This window comes from Stegostoma tigrinum, chromosome 36, assembly GCF_030684315.1.
Source record: "Stegostoma tigrinum isolate sSteTig4 chromosome 36, sSteTig4.hap1, whole genome shotgun sequence".
NCBI lineage: Eukaryota > Metazoa > Chordata > Chondrichthyes > Orectolobiformes > Stegostomatidae > Stegostoma > Stegostoma tigrinum.
This window is the reverse complement of record NC_081389.1, coordinates 13725511-13743677: the sequence shown is the minus strand read 5'-3', so window position 1 is coordinate 13743677 and position 18167 is coordinate 13725511. Positions and strand designations below refer to the sequence as shown.

The following is an 18167-nucleotide window of genomic DNA, read 5'->3' as shown; positions in this document are numbered from 1 at the left end:
TAAACAGATTGTGATATGGCGCAGTGAAGAACCATCCACTCCAAATTCAAGCCTTCCTTTCGGATGATCTAATAAGAAGGGACAAGATCAAGAAAAATAACTGATCTCCCCACCTTCCCAACAAAACAAAAATATCACATTTCACGAGAATATATCTTCAGGTAACCTAAATTGAGGGAAATAACTGAACAGAAGCTGCTACCCATTCACCAAGTCACCCTTTAATTACAGGTGAGCCAGCCAGCTCAGAACCAGCCCTTGGAATGAGGAAAACTTCTGAATCTCCTGTTTATACCTGTCAGCCAGGGCTCCCTCATTACCCCAGGTTGATAACTCCAATCAAGGATCTCATAGTTAGTGGATCCACCCGGCCATCATTCCAATCACTACATTGAGGATATGAACAAATTGTTTTTTTCCAATAAGTTAATCACTGAGGGCCCAAAATATTCGAGAAGTTGAGGTAATCAGTCTGTTTACTTCATCATACACCTACAGGCAGAATGATAACCACATTCCACTGACACAAAGTGAAGATATGCTGCATACAACTCCATAGAAGCCACCAGTATGAGGAGACACACAAATATGCTGCAACGAAAAACTATCGTCTGTCAAAGCAGAACCCATGCAGATAGACATAAATAATCAATGCATATCACCGACGTCCCCTATATGAAACAGGGAGCCCTGGCTGACAGATAAAAACAGGGGATTCAGAGAATCTTCTGAATTAAAGGACTGATTCTGAGCTGGCTGGTCAAAGCCAGTGCACAGAAGGGTGACTTGGTGACAGATACTGGCCTCTCTGCAGTTATTTCAGTAATCTCTGTATCAATGCAGGTCATATTCATGTAAGTTGTTGCTGTAATACAATAAACTTCACACTGTTTACCTCAACACAACTGGTCTAGTTAGACCGGAATGGTGAATATTCTAGCCCATCTCGACCATTTTGGGCTTGAAGAAACTGGCAACAATCTTCTCAGTAATTCAGTCAATATTCAGAAGCACAGTTGCTCTGTGATTAGCACTGCTGCCTCACAGCACCAGGGACCTGGGTGCGATTCCAAATTTGAGTGACTGTTTGTGCGGAGTTTGCTTGTTCTCCCTGTGTCTGCCTGGGTTTCCTCTGGGTGCTCCGATTTTCTCCCATAGTCCTATGATGTGCAGGTTAGGTGAACTGGCTGTGTCAAAAGACCTCACAAGACCTCACAGTGTCCAGCGATATGCAGGCTAGGTCAGTTAAATGCAGGGATATGGGTGTAAAGTGAGGACTGGGTCTGGGTGAGATGATTTTTAGAAGGTTGGTGTAGACTTAATGGGCCAAGTGTCCTCTTTCTGCACTGTACGGATTCTATGATTCTATAATTCAATCAATGTTAACAAAATGGATTATCTCGTCATCATAACATTGTTAGACCATAAGACCATAAGACATAGGAGCTGAAATTTGGCCATTCAGCCTATTGAGTCTGCTCTGCCATTCAATCATGGCTGATAAGATCCTCAACCCCATTCTTCCACTTTCTCCCTGTAACCCTTGATCCTCTCGATCATCTTGAACCTACCTATCTCAGTCATAATTATACTCAGTGACCTGGCCTCCATGGCCTTCTGGCTGAAGTAGTTTCTCCTTATCTCTGTTCTAAAAGGCCCTCCCTTTACTCTAAGGCTGTGCGCCCGGGCTCTAGTCTCTCCTACCAATGGAAGCATCTTCCTAGCATCCACTCTGTCCAGGCCATTCAGTATTCTTTAAGTTTCAATTAAATTCCCCCCTCATCCTTCTAAACTCTAATGAGTATAGTCCCAGAGTCCTCAAAAGTTCCTCATACGTCAAGCTTTCCATTCCTGGGACCATTCTCGTGAGCCTCCTCTGAACCCACCCCAGGGCCAGTCCATCCTTCCTGAGATATGAGGCCCAAAACTGTACACAGTACTCCAAACGTAGCCTGACCAACGCCTTATAAGGCCTCAGTAGTACGTCCCTGCTTTTATATTCAAGCCCTCTCAAAATAAATGCCAACATTGCAGTTGCCTTCCTGACTACTGACTCACCCTGCAAGTTTACCTTGAGAGAATCTTGGTCTAGAACTCCTAAGTCTCTGTACACTTCAGACTTCTGAATTTTCTCCCCATTTAGAAAATAATCCATGCTTTTATTCTTCATACCAAAGTGCATGATCTCACACTTTCCCATGTTGTCTCCATCTGCCACTTCTTTGCCCACTCTGCTAACCTGTCCTTCTGCAGCCTCGCCACATCCTCAATACTACCTGCCTCTCCATCTATCTTTGTATCATCTGCAAACTTACCCAGAATGCCCACAGTTCCTTCCTCTAGGTCATTAATGTATAAAGTGATGTATAAAGTTGTGGTCCCAACACTGACCTTTGTGGAACACCACTTGTCACAGGCTGCCATTCTGAGAAAGTCCCTTTTATCCCCACTCTCTGATTTCTGCCGACACCCAATCTTCCTTCCATGCTGGCACCTTGCCTCGAACACTGTGGGCCCTTATCTTACCCAGCAGCATCCTGTGTGGCACCTTGTCAAAGGCCTTCTTGAAGTTCAGACAGATAACATCTATTGGCTTGTTGTTTGTGGGGACTTGCTGTGTGCAAATTGACTGCTGTCTTTACAAAGTGACTACTCTTTGAAATGGTGCTGACTAGAGTTTAGGAAGTTCTGAGGCTATGATAGGCTATAAAGCTGCCAGTCTTGTTCTACAGATTTATATGAGTGTGATCTTCCTACACTGTTTGAAATTACAATGCCTTCTTACATTAATTTCGGTTTGCCAGCCATAAAGCATGTTGAATAATCAGGTCTGGTCCATGAATGATCAATCTGCTTGATCAAAAGAGGTTGCTGCGGGCCTTATTTCTCTCAGATAGTTCAGCTGGCTGGCTTGCAGTGCAGAGTGACGGGTTCAGTTCCTGTTTTAGCTGAATCTCTCCCCTTTCCTCAGGTGTGTCGACCTTCAGGTTAAACTACCACCAGCCATCTCTGTCTGATAAGGCAGCCCTCTGGGACTATGGTGACTTCACCTTTTATCTAGTGCTGGAAAAAGAACTCTTCCTCTGTTTATGCATCAAATGCTCACATGAGCAACACAATAAAAGGACAGTTAAATATTATACAAGATAAGAAAGAGAAAAGAAAATGTATGAAATTATGTCCTTTTAATTTACATTTATTACTTGGGTTTTTGGATTCTGTTTGAGGTGTGCCTATTTCCAGGCATACTTTGATTATGGGATGGGATACTTTGGGAATGCATTATTGGTGTTCCTTCAGTGGGAATAGCTCAGGAAGTCACAGAGTTACACAAGCAATGCTGTAACCGTGGACACTGTTGCAAAAAAAAGTGTCCTGTACATCCTGCTGGCTATGAGTCACTCGTCAGTTCACCAGGCTGTTTAGAGTAGTTTTGCCATCAAGAATTCCCCTTGCATCACAATATTGGGAAACCACATTTCTGGGAGGTGTTTCTAGAAATGAAAATCAGCCTTTCGATGCTGCAAAGTAAATAGTTAAGAATTACTTAGAAGTAATTAGCTCACGATGAGTGATTAGAATAAGAATTACTCACTTCCCTAGCCAGTTTTTTCTGTAAATTGGCACATAGTCTTTAGTGATTTTAATAAGGTTGGCCAGGTGGACCTCTTTCAATATGAGATCCCTGATTGGGACTTAATCTGTTCCAATTAGGGAGCAATAGCTGCAAGATATAAATGGGAATGTCAGAGGTTCTGAGATAGTGAGAATTCTGGATTCTGGAGAATCTGAGATTACAAGGTGTAGAGCTGGATGAACACAACAGGCCAGATGAACACAGCAGCATCAGAGGAGCAGGAAGGTTCTGACAGCTGACTTTGAGGAAGCTAGACCAGTGTCAAATACTGTGCATGTGTAAATAAAGGGTGACTTGGGGATGTGATACTGGCCTCAGTGGAGTTATTTAAACTTCCACCAACAGCAGAAGACTATTTCAAGGCCAGATAGGGAGCCCAATTGTGTCACCCAATGTTTGCTAGAATTACTTCTATAAATATTCAAAAATGGAACGCAGAATGCTCAATAATTTAAAACATGTCCATCAGTAAGCTGGAAGCCAAAAAGTCAAGACAATGTTTCTGGGGACAAACACTTTGCCTAGACATGGACATGGACACTGAGGTGCAGTAGAAGAATTGAGTAAGGATGCCAACATGTAGCACAAAGGATAGGTTTTGGTAGAAGTAGCAAGAGATCAGGTTTATGGAGAGAATTCAAGCAAGTACCGTAGAGATGTATGATGAATCTGCTTCTCAAAATGGAGGACCTTGGCTTTAGATATGCATTGTGGATCAGATGGCACAATGTAGGATGGAGCTTAGGATCATAAGAGAGGGACATCTTGATGATTGTGTAACATGAATTAAAACCAAATGAAATTAAAAATTAAGAGAAGGAGGAACAAACCCAATAGGTCCTCCAGATTGACCTGATGTGACTTGGTGCAAAGTACCTGCTGCTATTAGCTACATTCTCACCAGTCTTTGAACTCCAAATCCTAACTCATTTGAAACATTTTAAGATGTATAGGTGAGTGAATCAAGTATAGTGCTCTGCTTGCTCCCTAGATTATAAATTTGACATCTGGCTACCTTCAAACGGAGAATGAAATCAATTTTCAGATACATTGGCCCTGATTTTCATTGCTATTATTTGGTTAAAACTAGTTGGTTCAGATCAGTTGATGTTCCTAGGATCTACCTTCATTGCATTGATTGCCAGTGAGCTGCAGCTTATGTGTTGAAGACAAAATCTCTGCAGGAAGGAGACATAGTGGACGCATTAATCAAAATACTCCAGAGCTCACTGGATTTAGGAAGGCTTCCAGTGGATTGGAAATCCATTAATTTAATGTCCTTGTTGAAGAATGAGGGAGACAGAAAGCAGGAAACTGTTGGACCATTAGCCAAGCATATGTGATTCAGAAAATGCTAGAGGCCCATTATTAAGGACTAAGTATTAGCAGAACATTTAGAAAAGCTTAAGTTAATGGAACAAAGTCAGCATGGTTTTCTAAGAGAGAATTCATGTTTGATAAATTTGCTAGAACGTTTTGAGGATATAACAAGAAGAATTAAAAAAAGGAAACTGATGAACACAGTGTCTTTGGATGTCGAGAAGACATTCAATAAAATGCTACATAAAAGGTTAATGCACAAGATGGGATCTCACAATATTGGAAGTAATATATTAACAAAGATTGAGGATTAGTTAGCTCACAGAAAACAGAGAGTCAGGATTAGGATGTCAGTGTGGAAAGACATAATTAGTGGCATCCCACAAGGATCAGTCCTGGGCCTCAATTAGTTACTATCTATAGCAATGATTTGGAAGAGGGGTCAAGGAATAAACTATCTAAATTTGCTGTGATACAAAAATAGGCATGAGAGCATGTTGTGATGAGGACATAAGGAATCTGCAAGGGATACAGTTAGATTGAGTGAGTGGGCAAAAATGTAGCAGATGGAGTTTAATGTAAGTAAGTATGAGGCCATGTACTTTGGTCAGAAGAATCAAAAGGTAGTTTATTATTTAAATAGAGACAGCCTCCAAAAAAGTCCAGAACTGAGAGATCTGGAAATTCTTGTCCATGAAACACAAAAAGTTAGCATACAGGTGCAACAAGTAATTATAAATATAATTATAATTTGAATTTTGCCTTTTTTGCTCAGGTACAGTAGTTTAAAAATAGGAAAGTGTACAGGCTGTGGGTGAGGTCATGCCTGGAGTACAATGTATAGTTTTGGTCCCTGTACTTAAAATGGCTTTAACAGATATTGGAGCAGTTCAAAGGAGATTGATTAGGCTCAATCCTGTATTGAAGATGTTGAGTTATCAAGAATGGCTAACCAGGTTAGATCTTTATTCATTAGAGTTTTGAAGAATGGGAGGTGGGGTGTTGGGAGCTGAACTATACAATATTTTAAGGGAGTTTGACTGAGTAGATGTGGAGAAGATGTTTCGACTACTGGAGGAGTCTCAGTCTAGGAGACATAGTTACAAGATAAGATGATTTTTATTTTTCCTCCCAAAGGACATTGAATGTCTGGAATTCTCTACCTTGAGAAGGCTAGATTACTGGAAAGTTTTAAAGAGGACATGGATAGATTCTATGATTAACCTAAGCAATGTATTATTAAATAAGATCTTTTCAACCTTGTTCATACAATTTCTGTTCCATTTTAGGTGCAGCATTGAACTGGGAAGTTCAACGATATGATGGATGGTATAATAATCTAGCACATCACAGCAGGGGTACTGTAGGTAAGGGATTTTTCTTTTACTCAAATTTACCAGAGGGAAATGCTGAGTGCATTCAGCCTCTTCAAATAGCTGTTATCTTCAAAAACGACTGTGAAATTAAGGATTTCTTACATCAAAGTAAAAATATGAAGTAATGTGGTTCACTGGTTTGCATTGCTGACTCACAGCACCAGGGTCCCAGGTTCAATACCAGCTTTGGGTGATTGTCTGTGTGGAGTTTACACATTCTCTCTATGATTGCCTGGGTTTCCTCCCACAGTCCAAAGGTGTGCAGGCTAGGTGGATTGGCCATGGGAAGTGCAGGGTTATAGAGATAGGGTAGATGGATAGGTCTGGATGGGATGCTCTTCAGATTGTTAGTGTGAATTTGGTGGGCTGAATGGCCTGTTTCCACACTGTAGGGATTCTATGATCCATTGTGACCCACCCTGAGAGTCAATGTTTTTTGTCTGCCACTGCCAGTATTTATGCAATCATTGAATGGTTTGGTACTGACTGGTAAATAGAATTGCTGACACAGCGCAATGGGCTGAATGGTCTTCTGTGCAGCATCACTCAATAATGCAGCCATTTCAATGCTTTGGGGATAAGCAGTAGGTAGCTTTTTTAATAGACAAGTGAGCCCAGAGTTATGAAGGGGAAGACAGCAAAGTGGAGCTGATAGCATGCTCAGTTCGGTCATGAAATTAGCAAGTTGTGGAGAAGGCTCAAAAGGCTGAATGGCATTCTGTAACCTCCTATGTTTCCAAACCACTAAACCACATAGATGAGGAAGAGTCCCAACTTGTTATTTTTGCTGAATCTGCTGACATCAACGGAGAGTGCTTTCATTGGGTTAGAGGGAGTGAGAATAGCCAACAGCTCAAAGCAAACTCATAGTGATCAGCAGCCTAATTTCACCAGGCCAGTTTTGACTTTCCTCTGGAAAATATTGCCAAGGTTGGTACTTCCGCTTGAAGTGCAAATAAAAGTGATAGTGAGAGTGGGAAGTAAATCTTCAAAAAGAATGTGCGCTCATTGTACTGTGAATTTCTCTGGAAGGAAGATTGGGTGTGATGTAAGACTGACGGCCAATTCACCGGGAACCTGTTTCATCACAGTATTGGCCCTGGTAGTCCTCCGAGAGGCATCGGTTAGCTCAAGCTGGTTAGTTTGTGGTTCAGATTGACACCAACAGTGTGAGTTTAGTTCCCATATTCCACGTGGAACCTCCCTCCACACCCTGCCCTTGAGAATGTAAAAGCAAGGTACTGCTGATAAAAAGCTGCCAAGGAAATAGTTCAGGTTGAAATGTCAGCAGAGAATGAACCAAAGAGGTAGAGGTAGAGGTAGACTTGAGGTAGAACGCAGGTGAAGAAAGAGAGTGTAATTCAGCAGCAAGCAATGGTCAATATCAAATCCTAACATCTATGAACCAATGCCCACCAAAATCATTCACGTGGTTGCTACATTGAGGATAACTTTGAGCTTGGCTACAAAGTCAGCCGCAGTCAAGCAGGTTGCCTGATCTCACTGAATTTTTATGACTCATGCCTGAATGTTTGGCACAAACTTTGCTAAGAAACTAGAAGCTTACTGGGGTGCTTGCGACATTGCATAAGTGAAACAGTCAATACCTTCAGAGGAGAAGGAAATAAAAGGGACACACATTTTTGGACTTTTGTTTTGGACTCGCCTGCTTTAGAAGTAAAACAGAATGTTTGTTCCCTTAAAATAGGACATCATTTGAATAAATCAGCTGGGAAAGAAAGGTGGCAGGAAGTAGGGTTTTGACATACTGAATGTCAATTGAACCACTTATTAGCGATAGAATTACTTAGAGTTTTACAGCACAGAAACAGGTTATTCAGCCCATCTGACCTGTGTTCCACATGAGCCTTCTCTAACCCTACTTCATTTCACCCTATTAGCATATGCTTTATGTTCTACCTTATGTTCCTCTGTAGCTTCCCCCTTTGACAACTAAAGATAAAGTTGCCTGATGTCTTACCAGACCACAGGAGCTGCTTTCTGATTACAGAGAAATGACAGGTGGTGGTTTAACCTTAGGGTCACCACACCTCAGGTGAGGGGGAGATTGAGAAGGAAAATCCTTCAAGGTAACTTTAGATGGCACAAGAATTGAACCTACTCCATTGGCATCATTCTGCATGACAAACCAACCATCCAGCCAACTTTGCCAATTTCCCCAAGTTCACCATATGACAGCGTTCCCAACTCTAATGGTTCCATGCGTCAAGACTTTTTCGCTAAGACCCCTGTTAGATTTATTAATACTGTTGAAGATGTTGGAGCAGGTGGAGGCCTTGTGTTGCAGTGGGTAGTGTGCCCACCAGAAGTTTCAGTTTCGATCATCATACCTGACTTGTTGGCCATTTAAGATACACTTGTCATGTGATCAAACAGTTTGATTGTCAGCCATCTTGAGAAAACAGTGGCCAAACCATTGCTGTACATAGCCCATAAATGTTGACTATGCCAATGGAAGTCCATGCAATTTCAGGAACAGCTTCTTCCCGGCCATTATTAGACTGATGAATGGACTGTCTAGCCTCAAATATTGCCGATCTTGCTAATATTTTTGATTTAGCTGCCGTGTGCAATGTAACCTGTATGACTCTGTCCAAGTCTTTTTGAGTGTATATACCCTTACTTATTATGAACTGCCTGCACTGCTCTTAAACAAAGCTTTTCACAGAACTTCAGTACATGTGACAATAGACCAATCAATCAATCAATTACCCTTCGGAAGCAATAACAGGAGAAATGTAGGTGTATGGTAGAAGTGAGTGAAAGAATTTCAGAGACGAAAGATCAGAATTAGGAGTTGGAATAGACCATTTGGTCTATCAAGCCTGCTCCACCACCATTCATTTATGGCCATGACTGACTCTGGGGTCAAACGACTCCACTTTCCTACCCACTCTGCATGACCCTTGATTTCCAGACTGACCAAAATTCTGTCTATCCCAGCCATTAATGTATTCAACAGTACAACATTCACCTTCCACGGTTGAGAATTTCAAAGATTCACAGACTTTGAGTGAAGAAATTTCTCAACAATTCAGTTTTCAATTATCAGACCCTCACCGGGAGTCTGTGCCCTAATTTTTTTCAGATTCTCTAATCAATGAAAAAACATCTTAGCCTCCATCCCATTGAGCCTTATTCAGAACTTCATGTGTCTCAATCTACATTTACGTCTCCAAATTTTGGTCTTGCTGAAAGTGGAAACATTTTCAGTGCCCTATTGAAGGCTTTCTTAATTTTAATGTTGGCCTGTCAGACCACCCAATGTCTTTTTTCTTTTATGGGCTAACGAATCCACCTATTCAACCTCTATGTTTTAGCATCATGTTTGTCAAAGGTTTGTGAGGTGTGTTTTGAAGTCATATAACACATATTGTGTTGCTGCTTTCTATCCAGATGTACCCTTTGTACGTTTGCTACCGGCCAATTATGCTGACGGAGTTCTGGAAGCTATACAAGAACCAGAGTTACCAAATCCCCGGAACATCAGCAATGTAGCAATGCAGGGAATGTCGGGAATACCATGTGACAAAAACAGAACTGTGCTATTTGTCTACTTTGGTAAGCTGGCTAAAAATCTCGGGATGTCTATCAAATTCCTACATTTTCAAAGATTTTTAGAGCATTGTAAAATAAACTCAAAGTTGGGATTAGTCAAGTAAAAATAGAGTTTATAGGAACATAAGAACAGAAGTAAGCCATTCTACCCTTCAAGCCCGTCTTTCAGTCAGTGACACCATGGCTGCTCTGTGGCCTAATTCCATATACCTGCCTGTGGCACATATCCTTTAATACCTTTGCTTAACAGATAATTACCTGTCTCAGATTTAAAATGAACAACTGATCCAGCATCCACTGCCATTTCTGGAAAGGCACCAAACATCTGCCACTGTTCATGTGTAGAAGTGCTTCCTTGGTTCTCTCCTAAACCGTGTGGGCCTAATTCTCAGACGATGCCCCCAAACTGTACGATTCAAACCAGTAGAAATAGTTTATCTTTATCTACCTTGTCTTTTCCTGTTAATGTCTTGAAGACTTTGCTCAGATCACCCCTTAATTGTCTAAATTTGAGAGAAATCAGGCCTAATTTATGTAACCTCTACTCATAGTTTAGCATTAGGGGAGGCGATGGCCTAGTGGTATTATCACTGGACCCAGAGACCCCGATAGCATTCTGGGAACCTGGTTTGAATCCCGCTACAGCAGATGGTAGAATTAAAAATAAATCTAATGATGATCCTGAATCCATTGCTGATTGTTGAGGGTAAACCTCGTCTGGTTTACTGATGTCCTTTAGGGAAGGAAACTGCCATCCTTACCTGGCCCGGCCTATGTGTGACTCCAGACCCCCAGCAATGTGGTGGACTCTTACACTGCCTTGAGGCAATTAGGGATGGGCAACATACGCTGCCTAGCCAGAAACATGCTCATCCCATGAATAAGTAAAAGGAGCCCAAGTGTCATTCTTGTAAACTTATGTTAATGACAGGCAGTCACAGGCATAGAGTGAATCTATTGCACATTGAAACCAATCTTGGTGACTAGAGATGTACAGCAAAGAAAATGTACTACAACCATACTTAGGTCTACAGATCTCCACATGAACTTTTTTCTCATTCATTCCTGGAATGTGGACATCATTGGCAGACCAACACTATTGCCGAAACTTAATAGCCCTTAAAGTGAATTGCTTGCCAGGCTATTTCAGAAGCCAGTTAAGAGTGAACCTCATTGCTGTGGGACATGAGTCACACGTAAGTTTTGCACACTCGAAAAAACTCGAAGGGGATGGGTGGGGGGAATGTCTGATACTTTTTAGGTGCCATACGCTCACAACACTTTGGCTCTATTGGGTGATGTGTACTAACCTCCTCTCCTTTGGCTTTACGTCAAGTTTTGTCGCATTACACTTCTCACGATGTGTTCTAAGGTGCAATATAAATGCAATGCATTGTTAGTGTATTGCCTCCGGATATGACCTCACCTCTGGATGAAGCCGAGGTTGTTTCCAGCCAATTCGCAATGCTGTGTTCAGACTATAAACACTTCCATCTCTTCTGATGAAGTGTAAAAGAACGATATACAAAAATCACAAATTTCTATCTAATGCAGACTAATATCACAAGGAAAATCATGTCAGCAAGTGTTGTTTAATTTCTTTAATTAAAGATTGAAACAATTAAATTGATTGCTTTCAGCACCAGCTCCAAACACTACTGCAGCAACTGCATCCAATATGTATCCCTCAACTCATACTATTAAAACAAATCCAGTCGTTTTTCTCATTGGTGTTTATGGGAACCAGTCATTTGGAAGAGGCTGTGGTATTCCTGAATATCTACATTTGAAAATGACTTCACAAGCTGTAAAAATGTATGGGAATTCCTGAGGATGTGAAAGTTGCTCTTTAAGTACCATTTTAAATAACACGGTTTGTCCACAAAATAATTATTATTTTACTTTTCATTATTCCAATAATACATGTACGGATATTCCTTGATTAATGCCGTTTCAAATAATACAGATTTTATTTTGCTCCCCATTATTCCAATCATGCATGCTTATATGCATGTGACTAATAGTGTGACTATTATTGATCACTGACCTGTTGACAATGTTAGGAGTGGTTTTTAATGGATGTTTGACATCCTACCTTACAGAGGACACTGTTTCTATTCTAAGTCTCTGTACTTGCTGCTTCCAGTTTTACTACCTTTTGTCTCATCACATGTAGTTTCATAACTGGTGGCCAATCTTGCATGTCAATGAGCCTTGTTTCGTGTTCGATAAAGGATCGTAACAAGAATTGTCCACAAATGACAAAGATCAATTACCTCCACTTGTAATGAGCATGGAGTTGGTATTATTCACTATAGAGGGTGTCCCCAATTAACGAATGCTTATACTACAAATGCAGTCCCATCCAGGGGTCTAAATTTTAATATCTGACCAATGAACATTTCCTATACTTATGAACAACGACTTTAGATTGTCCTGCATTATGTTCTGACTTGCATATGATTCAATTTGCGGATAGGTGTTTACAAACCAGGGACAGTGCGTATAGGAAAAGCTAAGCAGTGCGGAAAGATGTACTCCATTAAAAAGATGTCAGATTATCATGGATGACTTCCAGGACCGTAAGGTTTGTTTGGGAATATGCGTTTCCAAACAGTTTGCGCAATGTGAAAGGATTCTGTTATGGAAGTCAGAACACAATGTGGGACAATATAAAGGAACTATTTGTCACTACCGGAAATATTTGTATGTCAGATCTTTAAAATTACACTCCTGTATGAGATTGTGTTCATAAACACGAGTGTTTGTAGGGCCGACATTCGCAAATAAGGGACCCCTATAACATGGCTTTGCTCAGAGTGATGACCTTCAGAACTGTAGCTACCATGTTATTTGAGGACAACCTCAATTTTCACTGAGTTTGCAATGATTGAGTCTTTTCTTGGGGAAAGTGTCTGGCTCCAACATGGATCTGGGCCCAGTGCTAGAGTGTTGCGTACTCTGGCGAATAACAAAATGGAATAAGGTTTGTACACCTGAGAGCTCTTTGAACTAGAAAGACCTCAGTCACTTTGGAGAATGCTGTCTGACCTGCAGAGTATTTTCAACATTTTCATGCTAATTTTTTTTTCAAATTAACTCATTGAGATACACTATTGAACACCTTTGGAGTAAGGGTACTTGAACCCTGGTCCTGACTCTGCATGGCTTTTGGCGTATGACAACCAGTTGTTCTGGTTTCTTGGCTGGTATGTTTTCCCCAATTACCTTCCAAGGCATTGAAAAATTTACTGTGTTTAAATTTTACGGCTATATTTGCCCATTAACTAGTGGCTGTACCCTTGAAAGGACTTTTATTTCATGTGAAATGCTTGAACATGTTCTTTAGTAAGATAATTTCAAAACATTTCATGACTTCAACTGGAAAGGGAATTGGACACATTATAATAGGAGTTCCTGACTCATGTGCCCAATCTTGGAAGGAACTCATAGCATGCGTAGAGACCATTCAGCCTCCATTCATGTCTGTGCATACCTTCCACATATACTTACTCTCAGATCTGTACACCTAACTCCACCGAATGTGATTCCGTCTTACAACAGTTCAGATGCACCTCATTGGGTGTGAAGTGCCCTTGCATTTATTTAGCACCTTTCCAGTGGTCCCGGTATTCTTTATTGCTACATTTATCCAAAACAAAACCTGACAGCTCAAACAACAAGCATTGACATGCTGGCCCAAACAGTCAACTGCAGATTGTGACAATTCTGGTGATTCTAAACTGGTGGCCAAAAGCTTAATCAAAGAAGGAGGCTTGAAGGAACATCTTAAAGGAGGAAAGGGAGGTATAGAGGTGGAAAGGTTCATAGATCATGCAGTGTAGATACAGGCCCTTTGGCCCACCAGGTCTCTACCAATCAATAAACGGCAAATTACATGAATTCCAATGACAATGCATTTGGTCCATAGCCTATGATGCCGTGGCATTTGAAATGCTCATCCAGATGCTTCTTAAATGTTGCAAGAGCATCTGCCTCCACTACCCTCTCAGGCAATACTTCTACCACACTGTGGGTGATTTTTTTTTGTTAGATCTCTAAACCACTTACTCCTCACCTTAAAAGTATGCCCTGTGGTCTTTAGACACATCTGCCATGGGGAAAAGATTCTCACTATCTACTCTGTCTATGCCTCTCATTACTTTGTTTGCCTCAATGAGATCCCCCACCCTAAGCCCTTCAGCCCCCTGTGCTTCAGGAACAACAAACCCAGTCTATCCAGCCTCTCCTCATGACTGAGACTTTTCATCCCAGGTAACATCATGACGAACTTCCTCTGCACCTTCTCCAGTGCAATTATGTCCTTCCCACAGTGTGGTGACCAGGACTGCTCACAGTATTCCATCTGCGGCTAAATCACTCTTATAAAGTAGCAACAAGACTTCCTTGCACCTATATTCTAGGGAGAAAATTCCAGAGCGTAGAGCTTAGGCAGCCCAAAGCACACAACAATAATTTTTCGTTCAGCGAATGGGAGAGACTAGAACTAGGGGCCAAAGTTTAAGATGAAAGGACACCCAGTTTAGGATGGAGATGCAGAGAATTTATTTTTCTCACACGGAGGGCGTGAACTGTTGGGAGTCTCTTCCTAAAAGGCAGTGAACGAGTGCGTTATTGAGTGCAAGGTGTTTTTTTTTAATAATCACAACTATAAAGCATACTGGGACATTTTACTACTTGAAATGTGCTAAATAATTGCAAAAACACTTCACATTACAAAACACTTGAAGAGATGTAAAGTGCAAACACATTTGATGGGGTTAGGCGTACAGAGTTGAGAGGAGGTACATGTGGAGGGTATGCACAGACATGGATAGAGGTTGAACAGTCTCTAAGCATGCTATGAATTCCTTACAGGATTGGGCACTCGAGTCAGAACTCAGCTGCAAGTTATGTACCTGGTAAATTTTCCAATGAATGGTAACGTTGGCTGGGAGAAAATACCAATCACGAAAACCAGGAGAACTGATTCTCACAAAGCCCCAACCCAGGCAGAGGTTGGCAGATTCTTGATTAGCAAGGGAATCAATAGGCATAGGCAGAAATATGAAGTTGAAGCACCATCATATCTGACTTTACTGAATGGCAGAGCAGGGTCCAGGGCTGAATGGTCTCCTCCTGCTCTTATTTTGTATGTTTGTGTACTAATATTAGAGTGATTAAAATCAGTGATGCACTATGCTCCAGATGAATTTCATCCCTTAAACATTACCTTCACAGTAATATAGAGCCACACAGAAAGTTGACTGCACAGGACCTGCGGGTTTAAGTTTCTGAAGAACACTGGTCAATCATTGGGGTTTTTAAAGTCACATCAGTAGCTTTGATTCCCATTCCTTTTCTAAATAAACTACTGGATTTGTTGAATTGCTGCAGCAATGTTCCACAGCCGCGTTTATGCTCACACCCTCACTGTTACCAGTCTGTTAACAGAATCACATTTTAGCCTTTGCTTGACAACACTACCTCATCTCTGCACACGTTTTTCAGTCCAAAAATCTTTTCCTGACAGTTTCTGCCGGAGTGCTGTTTATTCATTGAGTTCTGCTGCGTGAAAGTTAGTGCACAAGCTGCTAACCCCATTTCAGTCATAGAACAGTAACTTCATGATAGTGTGGCCCAGTGATCTATCATGCTCTGTCAAGTCTATAAAATCTGATCAGAGATAGGGATTTGAATTCTATTGCTCTGCATTACACAGTAGTGCACAGTGATAAACTCTTCAGTGATAATGGCACAGAAACCTATGTAAACCAGGATTTTAAATACATGTCACCTATTAAATTCTGTGTAAGAGGTTGAGGAATGATTTGAGACAGGTTTATAAAATAATGAGGGGCATAGATATGGTGTTGAGTTATATGGAAGTGAGTTATGGATCTTGGATTTCTGTTCTCTAGCAGTTCGTATGCTCCTATATTTAAATAACAGAATTTTTCTTTTCCCTTTTCTCATTCATGGGATGAGGGTGTCACTGGTGTAAAGGTCTTTTCCCTGAGATGCTGAAGTTCAAAGCTAGGGGTATATTTTTAAGGTGAAAGGAGAAAGACTTAAAAAGGACTTGAGGGGCAACTTTTTCACACAAAGGGTGTTCATGCGTGAAATGAACTGCCAAAGGAAGTGTAGATGCAGGCACATTTACAACATTTAAAAGACAATTGGATAGATATATGAATAAGAAAGATTATGGGGATATGGGCCAAATGCAGACAAACGGGACTAGTGTAGTTTGTGAAACTTGGTTGGCATGGATGAGTTTGACTCAAGGGTCTATTTCTGTGCTGTATGACTGTATGGCCCTATATTAACATCTACAGCTTAAATATTATTGTCCAGCTTTTTTTTGTACAAGCATTCTTTATCAACTAAAAAACAAAAGAACTGCGGATGCTGTAAATCAGGAACAAAAACAGTTGCTGCAAAAGCTCAGCACGTCTGGCAGCATCTGTGAAGGAGAAAACAGAGTTAATGTTTCGGGTCCGGTGACCCTTCTTCAGGTTCTGAGGAAGGGTCACCTGACCCGAAACGTTAACTCTGCTTTCTCCTTCACAGATGCTGCCAGACCTGTTGAGCTTTTCCAGCAACTTTGCTTTTGTTGTTGAAGCATTCTTTATCATCTGCTTTTCGACAAGGCAGCGAAGTCATGAACTATTTTTAACATTGACTCTGATTCTCTCTTCACAGATGATGCCAGACCTGATAAGTTTCTCCCGCATTCTCTGTGTTTTTTTTTTCAGATTTCCAAGCTCTACAGCATTCTGGCTTGCCAATTTTCCATTCACTAATGCTAGGCATTTTGGATTGCCTGGGCAGTGAATGAATGGGAAACTCAGACAGGCTCTTGTCCATTTGTGTAATCTTCCTTGTTACTCCAATTACCCCTTCAGCCTGTATTGCAGTACATCCAGGTACATTAACAATTAAATTTGCACTTTGCGTTGTTAAAGATCAGCAGTAGATTTAAGCCAATGTGTGGTGAATCTGTGGAAGGGAAAGCCAAGGGAAATGATGGGAGAAACTAACAATGATTCACTCAAATGCAAACTCACTTCAACTGATATCAGAGGATGAGGATTTAGGATCTACTATGTTAATAATTTGAGATTCAATGTGTGGTGATTGTAGCAGGCATTAGAGAAACATTAGTTTGGACCTATGCTTCTGACGATTGAGGATTTTTCTCAGCTCATGTCTGATCATGTTGTAGACTTATTGATGGAGATATATTGCCAAGATTAATCAATAATTCTATTATCACTGTTTTGTGAGACTGTCAGGAAGTGAGTTATGGATCTTGGATTTCTGTTCTCTAGCAGTTCGTATGCTCCTATATTTAAATAACAGAATTTTTCTTTTCCCTTTTCTCATTCATGGAATGAGGGTGTCACTGGCTCGGCAGTATTTATTGTCTGTCCCTAATTGCCCAGAGGGCAGTTAAGAGACAACCACATTACTGTGGATCAGGAGTCACATGTAGGCCAGACCAGGTAAGGATGGCAGTTTTCTTCCATAAAGACCATTAATGAACCAGTTGGGTTTTTCCTGACAATCGACAATGGATTGTTGGTCATCATTAGACTCTTAATTCCAGATATTTATTGAAATCTCATTCCACCATCTGCCATGGCGGGATTTGAACCCGGGTCACCAGAGTATTATCTGGTCCCTGGATTAACCATCCAGTGATAATACCACTAGGCCATCACCTCCCCCACATTTATATTCATGACTTCATCAGAAATACTGAACATATTAAATCTTCATACTCACACTTACAACACCACTGCCCTGCTGCAACCAAACAGATTCCTACTCCTGAGTCATTTGTATGTATTTCACTGAAGGAATCAAGTTTTTCATTTCCTTAAAGCCTTTGCAATGATTTTTCTTCAACTTTGTTTCAACCTACCAGGGTTTCATGTCATTGATGAAATTTTGGAAACAACTGGGTCCGGTTGTCCTGCTGAATTCCTGAACATTCAGATTCCTTGTGGAGACCCGACTTTTGATCCTAACTGCACTGGGAATGTGCAGCTCCCATTCCAGCGTGGTCGCTGGACAACGAGCTCAGGACAAAGTCCCAACAACCCCCGATTGCAGGTATATTATACAACAGAGCTACATATTCATTGAACCAACAAATAAGACATATTTCTAGTTTTTAAATATATAGGAAACAGATTAAACGTGGGAGTTGCATTTCTCCAACTTGTTGAGTCCCAATCTTATGTTGA

The 18167-nt window shown here is 41.0% G+C and overlaps 1 protein-coding gene across 1 annotated transcript in view; it reads left to right on the top strand.

The window, feature by feature from the left end:
* Positions 1-18167, top strand: part of LOC125446800 (dual oxidase 1-like) — a 116325-nt gene that overhangs the window by 6727 nt on the left and 91431 nt on the right. The window contains exons 3-5 of the mRNA XM_048520630.2: positions 6247-6324; positions 9751-9915; positions 17846-18033. Coding sequence (XP_048376587.1) covers positions 6247-6324; positions 9751-9915; positions 17846-18033 — 431 coding nt within the window. The remainder of the gene's footprint in view (positions 1-6246; positions 6325-9750; positions 9916-17845; positions 18034-18167) is intronic.